At 31.5% G+C, this 18,525-nt stretch overlaps 1 protein-coding gene across 1 annotated transcript; it reads left to right on the forward strand.

Moving 5' to 3' along the window:
• The first annotated feature begins 7,485 nt into the window (after nucleotides 1-7,485).
• On the forward strand, nucleotides 7,486-18,151 carry LOC105792766 (dynamin-2A). Its single transcript, XM_012621535.2, has 22 exons — nucleotides 7,486-7,863; nucleotides 8,450-8,500; nucleotides 8,615-8,735; nucleotides 9,192-9,284; nucleotides 9,979-10,040; nucleotides 10,242-10,359; nucleotides 10,536-10,869; nucleotides 11,855-12,002; nucleotides 12,418-12,519; nucleotides 12,625-12,744; nucleotides 13,181-13,264; nucleotides 13,394-13,521; nucleotides 13,610-13,694; nucleotides 14,016-14,154; nucleotides 14,881-14,957; nucleotides 15,143-15,199; nucleotides 15,996-16,137; nucleotides 16,273-16,427; nucleotides 16,652-16,765; nucleotides 16,854-16,921; nucleotides 17,050-17,225; nucleotides 17,513-18,151. Exons 1-22 carry the CDS (start codon nucleotides 7,723-7,725, stop codon nucleotides 17,728-17,730), a joined length of 2,733 nt encoding a protein of 910 aa, XP_012476989.1. The 5' UTR covers nucleotides 7,486-7,722; the 3' UTR covers nucleotides 17,731-18,151.
• The last annotated feature ends 374 nt before the right edge of the window (nucleotides 18,152-18,525 follow it).

Genomic DNA, 18,525 nt, shown 5'->3' on the forward strand with positions numbered 1-18,525 from the left:
ATTATCCAAATCCTTTCATCAATCAATCATTAATTTAAACGTTAAATATCATATTGTAAATATGTATATTTATTACGTGAATAGCTTAGATTTGATATATTAACAAAGAAAATTTGTTATCAATATTTGGAAAATAATATGTTATTTCTTGTTTTCCTTTAACATGTAAAATTCAAGCGGTTTATATAATAGATATGCATATGTTTACAATTTAATTTATGTATTTAAATATGTTTCATGCCAATTTTGGGCTGACATGTGCAAAATAATAACAAATTTGATGGAAATATATTATTAATATAATAGAGATACTTTTGGAATCCAATTGAAATATTTTATAATTTAATGACCAATTTAAAATTAACCCAATTCTTTAATGTGATAACTATACTTTAAAAATATCAATTTCCTTAATACCAAAAATTTATAGCATAAACTACGCCTTAAGCTATTAGTAAGTTTATGTTCTAATCACTAAATTTAAAATGTATAAAATGATCATTGAACTATTCGAGCCTTTTATTTAAGTCATTAGATTGTGAAAATCGCTATTATAGAGTCTCCTCTGTTTGTATCTCTACACCAATTGAAAACTCCATTTCCTTTTTTTTTTTTCTATAGATCAGCTTTTCTATGAAACAACTTTGAATATTATAATTCTATGAACCAAAATCCAAACAACTTTATTCTTTGATTTTCGACACTAATCATCAGATCGATTTGGATCTAAAATATATTATTTTACTCGTCGATGACTATTGATCCACCATACTGATCATTAAGTTGTTACTTGAATCTCATTAGCCGGACTTTAAAAAGAAACTTAACAACTCAATTACTTAAATAAAAACTTTAGAATAATTCAGTTATTTAATTGAAAAATTTTAAATAATCCAATAATCGTATTATAACCTTTTTAAATAAAATGACAAAATTTAATAATAGCTTAGTGACTTTAAATATAATTTACCCAAATTTACATGATCCGTTACCCCACCATTAAGAAAAATTCCATTTCTCTTGTGGTAACAAGATTAAGGTTGAAGTAAAGATTACGTGGCATAATATAATAAACCAATGTATAATGATTTAGATGACTCTTAAACTTTATAGGAAATGTGATTTTAGCAGCACATTAAATGAAATGTAAAATACACGAATTATTTAAATATTATTTTCTTCTACTAATTTATGGATTAACATAGAGTTTAAAGTAAATATTTGGGATAATTGCAAGTTTTACCCCTGCATTTTAATGAATTTGTTAATGTAGTACCTGTGCTTTCAATTTGTTCGTTTTGACACCCATATATATATTTTCTTCACTTTGGTATTTCAACTTAACGGTGTTAATTTTTGACATAAATTGACACATGACTGAATATTATAATGAGATGTGGCATAGTGAGCCACACCCAAAACTTTGAACGACTAATAAGAGGGACTTGTTAAAAAAATTCCCCTTTTTATTTATCAAAATAAAAATGAATTAAAAATAAATAACCCAAATATTTTTTAACCCCCAAAAAAAACTAATTATTCACTCTTCCTTTCTCCCATCCTCCTTCATAACTCTTCCATTGCAAATAGCCATGCAAAACCGCTACCTATAATCTCTTTTGAACTTGTTCCATTACCATGGTTGTTTGAATCAAATCGAAATGATCGATAGACTAATTAGATTGAGAATCGATCATGGTATTGATTTGGAGAATGTCATTAAATTGGTTGAACTAAAATTTTAAAATATATAATTTTATTTTTTAATAAATTTTTAATAATTTATTTAATCAAACCGAATAAACCGATTAAATTAATCAAATTAATTAAACTGATAAATTAATAACGCCACTAAAATGGAAAGTATGCAATCAAATTACTGTTAAAATTTGGACGCGTGCAAATTTTTGACTTATCAATAGGTTCCTACTTACGTAGAGCCATGACCCCATCCCTTTTTTTCTAGAATTTTATTTCCTTACCTATTAAGTATATTATTTTATTAATAATTTATCATGTGAACAATATATTTAAAAATACACGCATTTTATTTTATGAACAAATTTAAAATAAAATTAAAACAACTTTTTTTATGAATAAGCATTAATTCAAATTTGATTACATTGATTTAAGTATAGGTACCGGTACAATTAATTTTCCAATCAAGCATTACAAAATCCAATTTAACTAAATATAAAATATATATTTGTAGCTAAATTTAAATTGATTCGAAAACGACATAAAGTTAAAAATTTTATTTAGAAGAGTCGAGATAAGATTATAAAATTTAGGGACTAAAAATATTGTGTTAAAAATTCTTAAATTAATTTATTAAATTTTCAAAAGTGCTAAAATTATAATTTTCTATTTAACCAAATGTTAAAAGGGATTAAATTTAATATTTAAACTTTGAGGAGGGGTTATAAAACAATCTTTTCATTGAGCCAAGAGGAGCTAAGGCTCCTACTTGCCTCCTTTTGGCCTGCTTGGAAAGAACCCACATTACAAAGCACAATTAAATTATATACTGAAATATATTCAGAGCTAAATCAAAATAATTTTGAAAAAAGGTCTAGATACGATAGGATTTACACTATAATAAATATGAAAAAGTTCCATAATTAATCTATATATAACGAGACTCAATTTAAGCTTTAATATCTCGAGTCTTCTGTTTTTACAACAATGACAAGCTCTCATTGGCTTGTGAATTTTATCTTGTGACGATAATGATATCGACAATTATAATAAGAAACAATCATTATAGGTACTAAATATGATGAATTTTGAATTTCTTATTGCCATTAAAGCAAGTCTTCATAACTAATTCGATCTAATTATAAGTTTAAACTAAATATTAAATTAGTGAATAATTATTTAATACACTGATATATGATTTTTAAATTTTATAAACAAGAGTTAAGAAATCATTGCATGTTTTTAATTAATATTTTTTAAAACAGACATGTTTTAATGTTTTCGTGCAATTAAAACTCCACCACTAATGCATCAGGTAATAATAATTTTGAAAAACAATCTAATAATTTATGGTGTGCGAAACGATTTCTATTGTTTGATAATTTTTTTAAAAGGTTTTTTAGTGAAATAAACATAATATTAATTATATTTGCTACGAAATATTATTGAAGCATTTTACCTTTTACAGACTAATAATAACCAATACTTAATTAAAACTTAAATTAAATATTACCGAAACAATATCTTTTGACATTGAAAATTATAATATAATAAAATTATCATATAATAACTATATTATATTATAATTTAAATTTAAAGTTACGTATGAGATTAAATAATGACATGTAGAAGTTGTAAATAATAAATAAAACTGAACATGAATACTCTGTATTTGTATTATTAGAATTTTCAAATTTTATATTATAAAAATGTTTTTCTAATAATTTATAAATTATAATCTATGTATTTATCATTAAAATATTAAGAACACTATTTAAAATTAGTATTAATGGTAAAAATATTATTAAAATAAATGTATTTAAATCAATTAACTTAATTATATTGTTAACAAAATGAAGCAACAACTGGTTAAAATTTTGTGTTGGCAATTCAATATTTAAGATTTGAGTCTTCATTATTAAATCCCTCCTTAATTTTTCTTTTTTTTTAAAAGAAGAAGTTTTAATATGAAAAATATATTTTGTAAAATGAATACACGTTTTACTAAATTAAGTTACATTAAAGTGTTAAGTATAGCGATAAATCACGTTGCACTTTTAAGTAGAGAATGCTAATTTGAACCTTAGAAATGGCATTATCAGAAGGCACTCACAAATTCGAACATGAAAGATAAAAATGTAAAAGGACCACTTCAACCCCTTAAACTTTGATATCAAGCAAATTAGTCCCCCATCAAAAATCGAAACAATTTAGTCATTGTCAATTTAAAAAATAAGCATATAAGGACGATTAATTACATAATTTTTTTTCAATTTTACATAATTTTGTTTGGTTTAATAATAAATTTAGCTCCCAATTTTTATATGTGTTGTCTATTTATACATATTTGAAGTAAAGTTTTTTACATGTTCTTTTGAATATTTTAGATTTTTAAAAGTTTATACATTTTCAAGATTCTTTTAGAATCAATACCAGATCCATAGAATATGTTAATATTGAGGACTTAATTTGTTATTATATCAATCAAAATGATGTACAGTTGAAGAAAAACATTAACTATTGTGATTAATTGTCATTAATTGCTCATTTTTAAATTAATAATGATTAATTTGCTCCAAAAATTTTGAGAGAGACCAATTTACTTAATATTGAGATTGAAAGAGACTAAAGATGTATTTTTACTAAAAAAGTTACATCAAAGGGATAAAACAACATTAGTCCTCAAATTTGACAAAATTCTCAAGTCCTAGAAAATTTTTCTTCCACGTTAATCTTGGAACTCGCCAAATTTCTAAATTTGATCATTAAGTTTGGGTTTATTATAACATCTCAGTCTTATATTATCACATGAAATTTTAAATAATATATATATATATATTCTAGAAAACGATGATTATTAAAAACATAAACAATTTTAATTTTTAAAGTTATGTTATGAAACAATTTAAAATCTGTGGTGTCCATATAATTCAACACAATTCAATTTAAAAAAGTTACTAAATTTTGAAACTAATATAAAGACAAATGATTAGGTACTAACCCTATAAGTTAACTTTTTTGACAATCATATTTCAAAAAATCACATTCCATTAAAGTTATATATATTTTTTCCTTTCCTTTTTACCACTTAACCAAACAAAAATGGTTAAGGCCTTGTTTGGCAGTAGAAAAACACTTTTCTACCCCGAAACAACGTCAAACATTTGGAGCACGTTTGGTTCGCTGTAATGGAGTAGATGCATAATGGAATAGAGGCGTAATAGATAATTCTTTTGTTTGGTTGAATGGAATGGAATACATGCTAATGGTATTCTTGTGTTTGGTTGAATGAAATAGAGGTGTAATAGCATAAGGAAAAAAATTAAAATGACTAGAATACCCTTAGCAGAATTTTTTTAGGTAGATGATTATTGTTATTGTTATTAAATTTTAATAAGATTATTAATATAAATAATAAATAATTTAATCATATTTTAAAATAATTATTGTTAAATATAATTTAATCATGTGGAAAATGTCTAATTTCTAAATGGTTAATTGCATACCACATTTCCAGCATCAGTTTTCAATACAAAGCATTCATCCTTGTTCAAAATTTTATGCAACTCCATAATCATAAACTAAAAACAACTAAAGCATTCAATGTAATAACACCCCTCGAGAGTAATGTTCTAGTAAAAGTTTTCCTAAAAAGAGAAGGCTTCATCCAAAACAACCTTGTAATACCTCAAGCAGAAGCTGCTGCAACCTTCTTCCTCGATGCTGCTTCAGTACCTCATGATCCAACACCGGAATTGAAAATAGAAATAAATATGCTTTGAACAAAACATAATGAAAAGAAGCTTAATTATAAACCCGTCAGCAAAAAGAATTAGCAACTCATTACCTTCTCTGAAACCAGTCTTGAACCTGTGAGGGACATGGAGCAGATACCTCATCCTACCGGTTCTAGTGGTCTTTCTTCTGATTGCCTTCACACTCTAGTTATCTGAATCCCACAATAAAGCAATTCCCTTTAGATTTAAGGACTAACACCAAATTACAATCCAACCGTATCATATAAACACATCAAAACGGATGTTCATTCAAAGTTCTTGAAGTATTACTACTGGTATAAGCACATTTCATGTAACATTACAACTAACAAATCTATGGTTCAGGAAGAAAACACATTGATTCGAACTACAAGTCCATAGTTTTATATAGAAACATCTTAAAATTTTAATCACACCATTTTTCTCACCATATTCAGGAAATTGAATTCTTAACTGAATAAACGCATTCAAAGTGAAACCCAAATAGATATTCATGTCAAAGATATTAGCTTTGATATATAAGCACATAAAGAAAGAAACCCCAATAGTCAATCCGAGAAATCTAGTTGCAAATTAGACTTAGGAACAAAGTTAACAACAAAAACGAAAAACACAATAAACGATCTTGATAACAAAGAAAAAGCGGACGAGGCACTTACATGTCCTCTTACGAGCAGCAGGGAAAGCACAGGCAGAGCAACGGCTATTCTAGAGATGGAAGCTACGGCGGCCACACCTAATGCAGAGAGTGTAGGTCTTGTTCATTCTTTTACCAAAACTCCCTGTTCCCTTTCCCTGCACATTACCACATTTTTTAATTTCATTTTCAAATATACAAGTAGATCAAGGGGTGGAAAAAGAGAAATAAAAGAGAAATAAACAAAGATAATCCATGAAGAAATAAAATGAAGAAAGTAAAAGAAATGAACGATCAGAACCGATGGCAGAACCAATGGAAGGGAAAAGAAATTACCTGGAAGGGAAACGTAGGAGACTCGGAAGCTTGATGAGGACAAGAAATGGAAAAGAATAGATGAAAAGCAAGTGGAATCCCTAATCCGCGCAGAGGGGGCGTAACGCGCAATGGGGGTAATAGGCCAGTAACCGATTCGGGCTGTAATGTGATTACAGCGAACCAAACACCCGTTTGGTTGTGGGCCCGCTGCATAGGGGGGAATGCATGCCTATTGCCCCCAACCAAACGTCCCCTTGGTTTTTGGGGGTAAAAAATATATTGAAAAAATGTTTTTCTACCCAAATGTAAAAGTTGAGGCTTAGATGTTTTTGGCTTTTGCCTTTGGAGGTGCAAATTATCTAAATGCTCTTATTATATTACATATTTAAATTTAAAAATTTAGATTAATTTCTATTTTACTTATTATTATATTAAATTATCTAAAGTATTATATTAAATTATCTAAATATTATTTATTATTATATTTAGCATTTTAAATTATTTAATATTATTCTATTAAATTATTTAAATATTTCATATATCATTATATTAATTTATTTAAATTTATTTATTATTATATTTAAAATTCTAAAATATTGTCTAAAATAAATATTTTATTTTTTACTATAAATTTTAATAAGAATACCAAATACTTTAAAATTAACAAATAGTACTTTTTCGCAACATTTTTCCATAACTCTTATTAAACAATTTTTCCAAACTAAAATTTTTAAAACGCTTTTCAACCGCAAAAGTAATATCAAATCGCTTATAAATTTACTTCCTTTTCTCTTATTAATTTTATCAACCCAAACAAAATAATTTTATTTTCTTCCTTAATATAAATTTTTATTTTTATTTTACTTTATTTCCCTTTGCAATTATTAATTTAAACATGGTGTAAATGTTTATTTATTTATGCATTAGAAATTATTAAAAATCAAAATGTAGGAGGTAAATTTTGATTTTTGAATTTCCTTCTTATGTTTTTACCCAACAGTTAAAACAATGTTAAAAAAACGGCAGATAGAAAAGGAGTTGAAATGGAAAAATCACATTTCAAAACGCGAAAAAGGAAGAAAAAAAAAACAGAGAGAGAAAAGACTTTTAGAGACGCTGTACCTTCTTTCCTCTCTTTGTTTTTTCAAATCTCTGAATTGTTGCTCCAGAGATCTACGCCACCTTTGATTTTGTTCCGATCTGCGCCACCTTTTAATCGATTAGTCTTCTTTATTACTCTGTTTGATTTTCACTGATCCAAAAGAGGAAACAGATCTTTAGATTCAAAAAGAAATGGAAGCGATCGAAGAGTTGTCACAGCTTTCAGATTCCATGAGGCAAGCGGCGGCGTTGCTTGCCGACGAAGATGTTGATGAAAACTCAAGTTCAAAGAGGTCTTCTACTTTCCTCAACGTCGTTGCTCTCGGCAATGTTGTAAGTTGTTCATATCTTAAGTAAATTTTTTATTCTTGAATTTTTGAAGCTTTTAATCTGCTTTACAGTAAACTGTTTGTCTTTAATTGCTCTATGTGTAGATTGGATTGAGTTTTAGTTTTGTTTTTGTTCATCGGTTTCGGTCGAGCTTTTTCTGTATCTGGCATGCTGGCAGGAGTAGATCCTTGAATTTTGGGGGTTTTGTGGGTTTTTTTTCCTTGAGATTGGATTTTCTTTACTGATTTCTAATTACTAAGTTTGATGGGGAATCTAAGCGATAGAGACGAAATCCTTGGCTGATTTGTACTTTTGTCACAGGTTAGAAAGGGTTTTGGGCTGTAGAATGAAAAAATCACCGTTGCTTCTTTAAAGAAGCTTGAATGTCATACTCGGTCTTATTTGAACTTCATTTGGAATTTGATTTACTGTTTTCTTATTCTAAACATGTTTGCTAGTATTAAATATAATATTAGGAATTTTAATGTAACATTGCGGTATCATTTTTCTTTCAATTTGTTTGCATATAGAAATGTAGCCCTGACTATTTTTCTTTCATCTCTTTTTTTTTTGTTGAAAAATTGCTTAGGGGGCTGGGAAATCTGCAGTTTTAAACAGTTTAATTGGACACCCTATTCTGGTAAGTTGGCTTGCTCAAGTTTCTTTTCTGGGATATCCATTTTGTTTCTGGTTGAACTGAAGTGAACTAAAGCGCTTATTTTTTTCCTAAATTTTTGCTTTCTTTCTTACCCAGCCAACCGGTGAAAATGGTGCTACCAGGGCTCCTATTAGCATTGATTTACAGAAGGATGGTTCTATAAGCAGCAAATCGATTATTCTGCAAATCGACAACAAATCTCAACAAGTTTCTGCCAGTTAGTATCTATGTTCAAGGCTCATAATTTTACAATTACATACATACACAGACCCATAAGTATTTTATTTGAGTTCTGGTAAATATTGTGGCTCATATTAGAAACATCTTCCTAGGACCCTCATGATATCACTAACCTACCCTGATGCTTAATAAAAGCTGCTGAAGAAGTTGAGTTTTGAAGGAGTAGATCTTGGAAGTGTTTATTGATGTTTGAGATGCATTAGGTAGATGTATCTGAAACCAATTTGCTAGTGGAAAATAGGCTAGAACATGAATCTAGAGGATTCAAAGCCATAGTAAACCTCGAACTGGGCCAATAATCACGCCAAACCTCAAACTGGGCCAATAATCACGCCATGAGACAATTTCAGATCTCACCAGGATGGAATGTACATAACTATCTTGTTTGAAACATCTACTCATGTATTTCTTGAATTTTTTTGTTGTTCTATAGGTGCATTGCGGCATTCTTTACAAGACAGGTTAAGTAAGAGTTCCTCAGGAAAGAACCGAGATGAGATTTACCTTAAGCTGCGGACAAGTACAGGTTGATTCTTATGTTAGATATGTTTTTTAATTTTTTCTGTTCACATGTTAGATAAGTTTCAAAAGTTTGTCTTGTTTATGGGTAGAAACATTTAATGGCTTGATTTTAAAGATTGCTCACAAGTATTATGCTGGTGTAATAAAATTATCTTTTAATTGCATGGAAACTTTTACAGGAATTTCGGGATGATGACAGGACATCTAAATATGATAAACTGATTGGGTGGAATTATTTATAATGTCTGTGTATAACAATGCTCTCCATAAATGAGAGATACTTTAGAAATGTGAACATTCTTCACAAATTGAGCTAGATGAAGAACTATCCTGTGAATTATTTTGAGTTTCAATTCAAGCCTGCAAAATGTCTAGGTATCTAAGATGAAAGGCTGTTTGAGTTTACCTCTTTGTAAGTGGAAAAACATTTGCAAAAAGAAAAAAAAGAAAAGAAAAAAGAGGAGCCCTCAGTTAATGATAGAAATGCTGATTTGTGAGCTCTAATGGGGGTTAACTCTGTCAAGCTTTAATTTTATTCCATTAGAAGGCTTTTGATGGTTACTACTTCAAGACCAAATTTCTGCTGCTTCTGAGAATTTCCATTTGGTTTATTTGATTCCTTGCTACCTGTGCATATACCAGATTACTTTTATTGTTTACTACATTGCCTTTAATCTGACATGAGTTTTATTCCTCAGCACCTCCCCTGAAATTAATTGACTTGCCTGGACTGGACCAGCGAATTATGGATGAATCAATGGTAAGTGTTGGTTAATGGTTTAAGACCATTTCATTTGAAAGTGTAGGTAGTTTAGTGTTATTTTTTAGTTTTGGTGGACGCTCTCTTTGTTCTTGTGATGGGTATTCTTTATTCTCTGTTTATAGGTATTTGGTATGAGTTGCTATTGTATGGCAAATGAAATGTTATTTAATAACAACTTTGGTTATGGCTTTTGTGTAGATTAGTGATTATGCTGAGCGTAATGATGCCATTTTATTAGTTATTGTTCCTGCGGCCCAAGCACCAGAAATTGCTTCATCACGAGCACTCCGCCTTGCCAAAGAGTATGATGGAGAAGGTAAAGGAACATTGTTTGTAGTTTTTATTTACTTATTTTTTCTTGGATAAAGGCTGAATTAGTTCATTGAGTGAATAATTTTCCTCTCTTCTCCTTCGTTTGTGTTCCCACTACCTTTATTCTTCCTGAAATCTTCTTTAGTGATCAATTCAGCCAGCTTTTTGTGTTGATGATAGGTACTCGAACCATTGGCATAATTAGCAAAATAGATCAAGCTGCCTCTGAGCAAAAAGCACTTGCGGCTGTTCAGGCTCTCCTGTTAAATCAGGGACCACCAAAGACAGCTGATATCCCATGGGTTGCTTTAATTGGTCAATCGGTTTCAATAGCTTCTGCACAGTCTGGATCAGAAAATTCTTTGGAAACAGCATGGAGAGCAGAGTTTGAAACCCTCAAATCCATACTAACTGGAGCTCCTCAGAGCAAGCTGGGAAGAATAGCTTTGGTCGATGCTCTTGCACAGCAGATTCGTAAGCGCATGAAAGTCAGGCTTCCAAACCTCCTCTCCGGGTAAATATTTTCTACTTTCTTTCATGCATCTGTATGGTCTTTTATACAACTGAAATGCTGTAAATGTATTTTCGTCCGTCTTATTTGGCTTTCACTTCTCTAAAACAGGCACCTGTTAAAGGCTTATTCAATAATTATTTATGAAATTTGTTGAACAAATCTTAATTTCTTTGTTGATTAGTGTTGCAAACTACATCTACATCTACATCTACATTGTATGTATTGTATGTTTAGCAATTACTGATAACTGAAGTTTTAAACAGTATTGTGAGGTTAGCAAATGTATCTAGATTAGACCCTAAGTTTGTAGATATATTGATGTGTATATTACAGCTAAAATTAAATTCAAGTATAAAAAATGGAATATAAAAATTGTAAGCCTTTCATCACAATCTCCATCAAAATATTATTAGAACATACAAAGTTACAATACTAAAGCTATTTGGTACATACGCCATACTATATGAGATTACACAAGAAAGCATGCTTTTCCTTATAAAGTAACAGTTATTTGTACCCTCACTGTATTTGTATTTTAAATATTTTATTATGGTTAGCATTGTTAGCTAGTCACGTAATATAATAAGTATGACATTTTGTGTTTGTGACATTTTACTGTTTCTTGATATTTTTGGGATACATCATTAATGTACGGTGTATTTCAAAAATTAATTTTCAGAGTTGCTATGATAAAATGGATATTTTAGGTATACTTGGTATATCTATAAAATCTTCAATACTTTTTGAGTATATTCCATAAAGTGCAATACAGATGAAAGCAGGATTATATATGGCTGTCTATGGATACCCTACTCTTATCAAGTAACATAACTGAATCTAATGTGCCATGATGTTCTGAATGCTATAAATGAAATTGGTTAGTCCTAAAAGAGGATAAATCAGTATTTACTCTTTGATGCATGGCAGTGTTTTGCATCTCAATTTACTCCACTTTCTTATCCCTTACTCCTTTGTGTCAATACAGGTTACAAGGGAAGTCCCAAATTGTTCAGGATGAGTTGGTAAGGCTTGGTGAGCAGATGGTCCAGAGTGCTGAGGGTACAAGGGCTATTGCATTGGAACTCTGTCGTGAATTTGAGGATAGATTTCTGCAACACATTACAACTGGTGAGGTGAGTGATAAGTCTACTGAAACTAGATGTTAAAGAAAAGTAACTGCTATAGGAAGATGACATGGTACGGCTTCTATCGTTACTGTGACTGTGAGTATGGAGAGCTTCTTTGAAACTCTTCCTGGAGAAATATTAGGGTTCCAATATTGAATAGTATGATCTCTGTCCATCGAAAATTGTCATGAACTAGTGATTTGGAAGCTACTTTATACCATTGATTTTCTGGCAAGCTTATTTTGCTAGTGGATGCCAATATTTAACTGGCTAAATATGACCGTTTAAAGCAGCACTTTTTGAGCTGGTTGGCCCCTTGTTTTCTTTTGTCTTTTTCTGTCTTCAGTCATCACATCCAAAAAAAATTTATGAAGTTTCTTTTTAAAAAAATATCAATTGAAATAAGGATCTTCTCTTTCAGGGTTCTGGATGGAAAATTGTTGCCAGTTTTGAGGGGAATTTTCCTAATAGGATCAAGCAGCTTCCAATAGACAGACATTTTGATATCAATAATGTCAAACGGGTATGTTTTGTCCCAGTTGTACTGTCAAATTTTTATTTATTCAGTATCTTCTGTTGCTTTTTAGGATTTTTCTTGTTCTCCAACTTTCTATGTTTATTTTGTCAGATTGTATTAGAAGCTGATGGTTACCAGCCATATTTGATATCCCCTGAAAAGGGTTTGAGATCTCTAATAAAAGGGGTGTTGGAGCTGGCCAAAGAACCCGCACGTCTTTGTGTTGATGAGGTAAGTCTAATGTTAGTGTGCTTCCTTTCAAATTGATTTTGCCTTGAACTTGGAAAATTTGGCCATTTCTGATGCTTTATGTATTATATAAAAGGCTTCCACCTTTTCCCTTCTCATGAAGGTAGCATGTTAATTTGTACTTCTTGTGTTAGCTTAGAATCTTTTGATATTGTGCAACTTTGTCCTGTACCCTTCTTTAATGTTGCTACCCTACTGTGCAGTTGGACTATGTGCTCTTCAGTTCTAATAGAATTGCTCTACTTTTTCTATTCATTGAGTTCTCTTCCTATGATGTAGTTTTTCTCTATTCCCCACTGAACGAGAAGTACTATTAATTATTTTGATTTGAGTGAATTTAATAGTTCTCCTTTAACTCCTTATTAGCCGACTTCAGCTTACCATGTGTTTTCTATGTTGATTTCTGTGTACTAAACAGGTACACCGTGTCCTAATAGACATAGTTTCTGCTGCTGCAAATGCTACACCTGGTTTGGGAAGGTACCCTCCATTCAAGAGAGAGGTATTATATCTTAAAAAGTTAAACTTGTTTGCTTTCTGCTGTTGTTCCTTCTCTATTTAGTTTCAACTTTGTTTGAAATCGTTTTGCCCCTTCCCCCTCTGTAAGGCTTAGCTTTTTTTTTTTTGGTAGGTTGTGGCCATTGCTAGTGCTGCCTTGGATGGGTTTAAAATTGAAGCCAAAAAAATGGTTGTGGCACTTGTTGACATGGAGCGAGCTTTTGTACCCCCTCAGCACTTTATTAGATTGGTGCAAAGGAGGTATTTGCCACCAGCTTTCCAACTCACATGCTTTCCTGTATTTACCACTAACGTTTTTTATTGTCTCAATTCTTTTTATTTACTTTAGGATGGAAAGACAGCGCCGGGAGGAGGAGCTGAAGAATCGGTCCTCAAAGAAAGGACATGAAGCTGAGCAGGGAATGCTGAATAGGGTAGGTTCTTTTCTTGAATGCTATTCTTTCAGGGATTGAAGCAGACGAACGTCTCTAGCTATGTTGCTCCAATTTCTCTTTTTTTTTTTTCCAAGAACTAGTGTCGAACAAATATTTGATGGACATGCACGTGCTTTGTACCCACTACAAACAGAGAAACAATTCAATGCACCTTAGCTGACACTTACTCCCAAGTCTTAGCAGCATAATTTTTATTTTACTTTACTTTCATGTCTGAAGTTGTTAATACTTTACTTTCATGTCTGAAGTTGTTATACTGGCTTATGTTCTTAATATTGCTTTAATATTTCCTTTTCTTAGGCACCAAGTCCTCAACCAGGTGGTCAGCAAACTGGTGGAACCTTGAAGTCATTGAAAGAGAAATTTGGGCAGGGTGAGAAAGAAGTACAGGAGGGGTCTGCTTTGAAAGTTGCTGGTGCTGATAAAGAAATAACTGCAGGTCTGTTCATTAACTCGCTCACATTATATTACTTGATTATAACTGAAAACTCAAGTTCTTGGTTATACTATTTTTGAGCATTATTTTAATGCTGTGCTCTTAAATAATGTGGTCATTAATAGAAAATTTATAGGCATTGCCAGTAGAAATGTAAATTACTAACTTCTGAGGATTGGAACCACTTTATTGTTTTAGTATGCTCACGATAGGTAAATTGTGTTCCTGAGGTAGTATGGAATTGAATCTGTTCATATCACATTCTAGATTTAACATTTTGGTTTTGCTTAGACAGTTGAATGCACTACTTGGAATGGTGTTCTAATTTCTATTTATGCAGAATAATCTGCCTCCACCTATGCCATTCTCTCCATCCTCTTCTTTTTGGTTATATGTGGAATCTAAGAGAAGTTTTAACTATCTGAAACGTGGACTCTTGTATGCAATAAACTTTTCCCTTTAACAATTATTGCACTCAGTTACTTTCATTACTTATGGTTGAAGCAGTTTATTTCTTTATGTTATCGGATATCTTGATTTAGATTTAAAAAATTTGTTAAGACATTACACTTTTTGGTACAAAATGTTTTTCTTACACTTTATCATGGATAATTGCCTTCTTAATTTTCCCCAACCTGCTGCATTTTTGTAATTGTTTAAATGTGGATGTCTCTACAGTCTTATTTAATTTCTATGGCAATGCTGCCTTTGACATTTTTTTATCTACAGGGTTTTTGCTGAAGAAAAGTGCTAAAACTAATGGATGGAGTCGGCGATGGTTTGTTTTGAATGAGAAGACTGGAAAGGTTTGATATTTTTTCTTAATTTGTTAAGAGACAGATCTACTTTGCAAATCGGGATGGCACTATACTGTCCTTTGTGCTATAAGCCATATATACTAAGTATTGTGTGATTGTGATTCAGATATACATTACTTTGATAAAAGTTTGTAAATGGTTGAATTGATTCTGAACTGTTCTTTATTTCTCAGCTTGGCTACACCAAAAAGCAAGAGGAAAAGCATTTTCGAGGTGTCATTGTGTTAGAGGTAAGAATACGTTTCTTTACCTTTTAATTTTGAGGCCATTGTTGTTGTTTTGTATCTGTTAAGTGTTTTGAACATTTCAAGTAATGAGTGCAAGTGTTTTGGTACTTTACTTATTTATGGGTCTATAATAACAAAATTGGAAGTGGAAATAATGTTGAACTAAAAGTAGTATAAGTGGTAGAATTCTATTTTATCAGTCACTGATTAGATATTAATTAGATTTATATGCAAATAAATATGAAGGGACAGTTAAGGATAATAAAATTTGGTATCCTTATGGCTTATTCCATCTAAAAAATGTCTGTCATGTATTACTACCTTGGTACATTGTGGTTCTCAATATATTATGCATCTTGTTTTTATATAGGATGTGTCAAATGTTCTAGCAGATTACCTTTCTATTACGTTATGAGGTTGCTGGCTGTTGTTAATTTTGGGTAAGGGGTTTTAGGCATTTGGTCGTTTTCATTTACCAAAAACCTCGACTTGGCCAGAAATCTGAATATATTAAAATAGGAGTTCGGGAATCTGCTGTCTTTGTAACTTTTAGCCATTCACCTGACTTTGTTTTGAGCAAAGGGAAGGAAATTTTTATTTATTTATTTTGACGAGGTCTTGTTTTTTACTAGAGTTGTACTCATCTTTCTAATTTCAAGTTTAAATTCATACTAATTATTCTTTTTATGTTATGACAAACCAATTTAATACTTTTTGTAGTAATTAAGCTTTTTCTCGTGTTAATACACTAGATAACCAAACGAGGCACTAATTTTCTATCTCATTTGTTCCTGTGCAGGAATGCAGCATTGAAGAAATACCAGATGAGGAAGAACCTGCCCCAAAAAGTTCGAAGGATAAAAAGGCTAATGGCTCGGATAAGCAACCGAGTCTTGTGTTCAAGATAACTAGCAAGGTTCCTTATAAAACTGTCTTGAAAGGTATGTTTTCCTCCCCTTTCTTCCTTCTATTGAAACCTGGTTTTCTTGACCCTCTCCTTGTGGTCTATCGTGCTTTATTATTATTAATAAAATCATTTATTAGAAGATTGATTGCAACTCGTGTTTCTCTTGCAGCTCACAGTGCTGTTGTGTTGAAGGCTGAAAGTATGGCTGATAAGACTGAATGGTTAAACAAATTGTCAAAAGTTATTCAACCTTCTACAGGGCCAGTGAAAGGTGGACCTGATGGCACTCCCGGAATGCGACAGAGCCGTTCAGATGGTTCTCTTGTAAGTTAGTTAATCTTATTTCCATCTCTGCCTTCTTTTCTGCGTTTTTTCAGTATATCAAATGTTTGCTTTTTCAATGGCTTATGTGATTGTTTATTTATCAACTATTTTGACTGTATTCTTGTCCCTATAGAGGTGAACATTAAAAGTGTCATATCACTGTTGGTTGTCCATTTTTTAAGTTTAGAGTTGTACCTTAGTTTCTTCTTCCTTGTCACATACAGGATACAATGCCTCGAAGACCTGTTGATCCTGAAGAAGAACTTCGATGGATGTCTCAAGAAGTTCGTGGTTATGTCGAAGCTGTATTGAACAGTTTAGCTGCCAATGTCCCCAAGGTAAAGCTTAGTTCTTCGACCCAGCCCCTTGTCTATCCTGGTAGTGGGATGTAAGAAAGCTTATATCTTTTTCTCTGATGGTGAGCAGGCTGTTGTTCTTTGCCAAGTGGAGAAAGCTAAAGAAGACATGCTAAATCAGTTATATAGCTCTGTCAGGTTGGGTACCCTCCTATATCTATTTCTGTGTCCATGAAATTCTTTTAGGCCAGTCTTTGGGAGTGTCATTTTGTGGATTTTCTTACGTAGATATCTTTGCTGAATACGGATTGTTTTTGACTGTGTAGTGCTCAAAGCACGAATAGGATTGAGGAGCTACTTCAAGAGGATCAAAATGTAAAGCGTAGAAGGGAGCGTTTTCAGAAGCAGTCATCGCTTCTTTCAAAATTAACGCGCCAACTTAGCATACACGACAATCGAGCTGCTTCTGCTTCTGATTGGTCTGACAGTGGCGCTGGGGCAGGTGCGTAAATGCTCTTTGTAAGAAGGCTTCAAATTTTACTTGTTTTTTAACAACAAAGGATACAACGTCCTAACTTATGGAGTATCTGCCCGTTGAGAGCACCGAGAAACTACATTTAAAATTAGTCTTACTTTCCATTGAACCCTATCTGTCAATCCTACCTTCCTATGTAATCTTTACGGTTTTTCTTGTTGAACAGCCGTGGGGTTAACTTCTTTTACTCTCCTTACTCTGGTAATCTTTACATCGTGTCAACATTATAAACTTTTGGATTTTCTTGCTCCCAGAAAGTAGCCCGAGAACAAGTGGTGGCTCAGTTGGTGACGACTGGAGGACTGCATTTGATGCAGCTGCTGCTAACGGCCCTGTGGATTACAGGAGGTCTGGCTCTAATGGTCCAACACAAAACGGTGACGTGAATTCTCGATCAGGGTCCAACAGTCGTCGTACCCCTAACCGTATGCCACCCGCACCACCACAATCTGGCTCCGGTTACAAATATTAATGGTCATAATTCTTAATTATGAAAAGCCTACTTCATGATTTAAGCATTTTATCTTTTTTCCAAAATTCTCTACAAATAGCCCATTAAAACAGGAGACTTGACCGAGACGAGACAGACGTGTGTGTAAATAGGACCATAGTTGCTATATTTTTCAGGTTCAACGGCTGTGTCCTAACTGTGGATCTAATTTTTCTACTCAAGTTTTGTCTTATTTTTATTAATGCTGTTATGTTTTTTTTTTTCATTTTTATTCTTGGTTATAATTTTCCTATTTTAAAATCCATCCTCCCACGGATTTATTTGATTGTATTGACTATTATTGATGCTAAAAAATTGTATTCGGATTTAAGGACCGTTCATTGGGTGGAGGATATTCTATTGTATTTCTCAATAAGATGTCTACTTTTTTTCCCCTCTCAAAGTACTTTTTAAGTTTAGTTGATATTCTATTTTAATATTTTAAAATAAACTCAATCATTATATCAAATAAAAATATAGTAGTATTTTATTTTTCTGAACATTTTAATATAAATTTATCTTTAAAATAATTTACTTCAATTTCCTGAAAGGTTTTGCTAATGAGTGATTATTCATATTTTAAAGTATTTGACGATGTTATTAAAAGAATTTATCTTAATGAATGTCCTAAGAACTATCACTAGTGCCCAATTTCTTTGAGAATAAGGGTTTTTTTTCATTTTGCATAATCTTTGATGAATATGTTACATGATTACATATTCCAATCGCCGCAATTTTTTGTCTTTTAATCAACGAAACTTAAATATATTTTTAAGA

The sequence above is a fragment of the Gossypium raimondii genome, chromosome 8, assembly GCF_025698545.1.
Source record: "Gossypium raimondii isolate GPD5lz chromosome 8, ASM2569854v1, whole genome shotgun sequence".
Classification (NCBI taxonomy): domain Eukaryota; kingdom Viridiplantae; phylum Streptophyta; class Magnoliopsida; order Malvales; family Malvaceae; genus Gossypium; species Gossypium raimondii.

Coding starts and splice junctions, on each gene's coding strand:
- LOC105792766 (XM_012621535.2), top strand. CDS start 7,723: ATGGAAGCGATCGAAGAGTTGTCACAGCTTTCAGATTCCATGAGGCAA. Junction 12,520..12,624: donor ATATCAATAATGTCAAACGG/GTATGTTTTGTC, acceptor TTATTTTGTCAG/ATTGTATTAGAAGCTGATGG. Junction 16,428..16,651: donor GCCGTTCAGATGGTTCTCTT/GTAAGTTAGTTA, acceptor TGTCACATACAG/GATACAATGCCTCGAAGACC.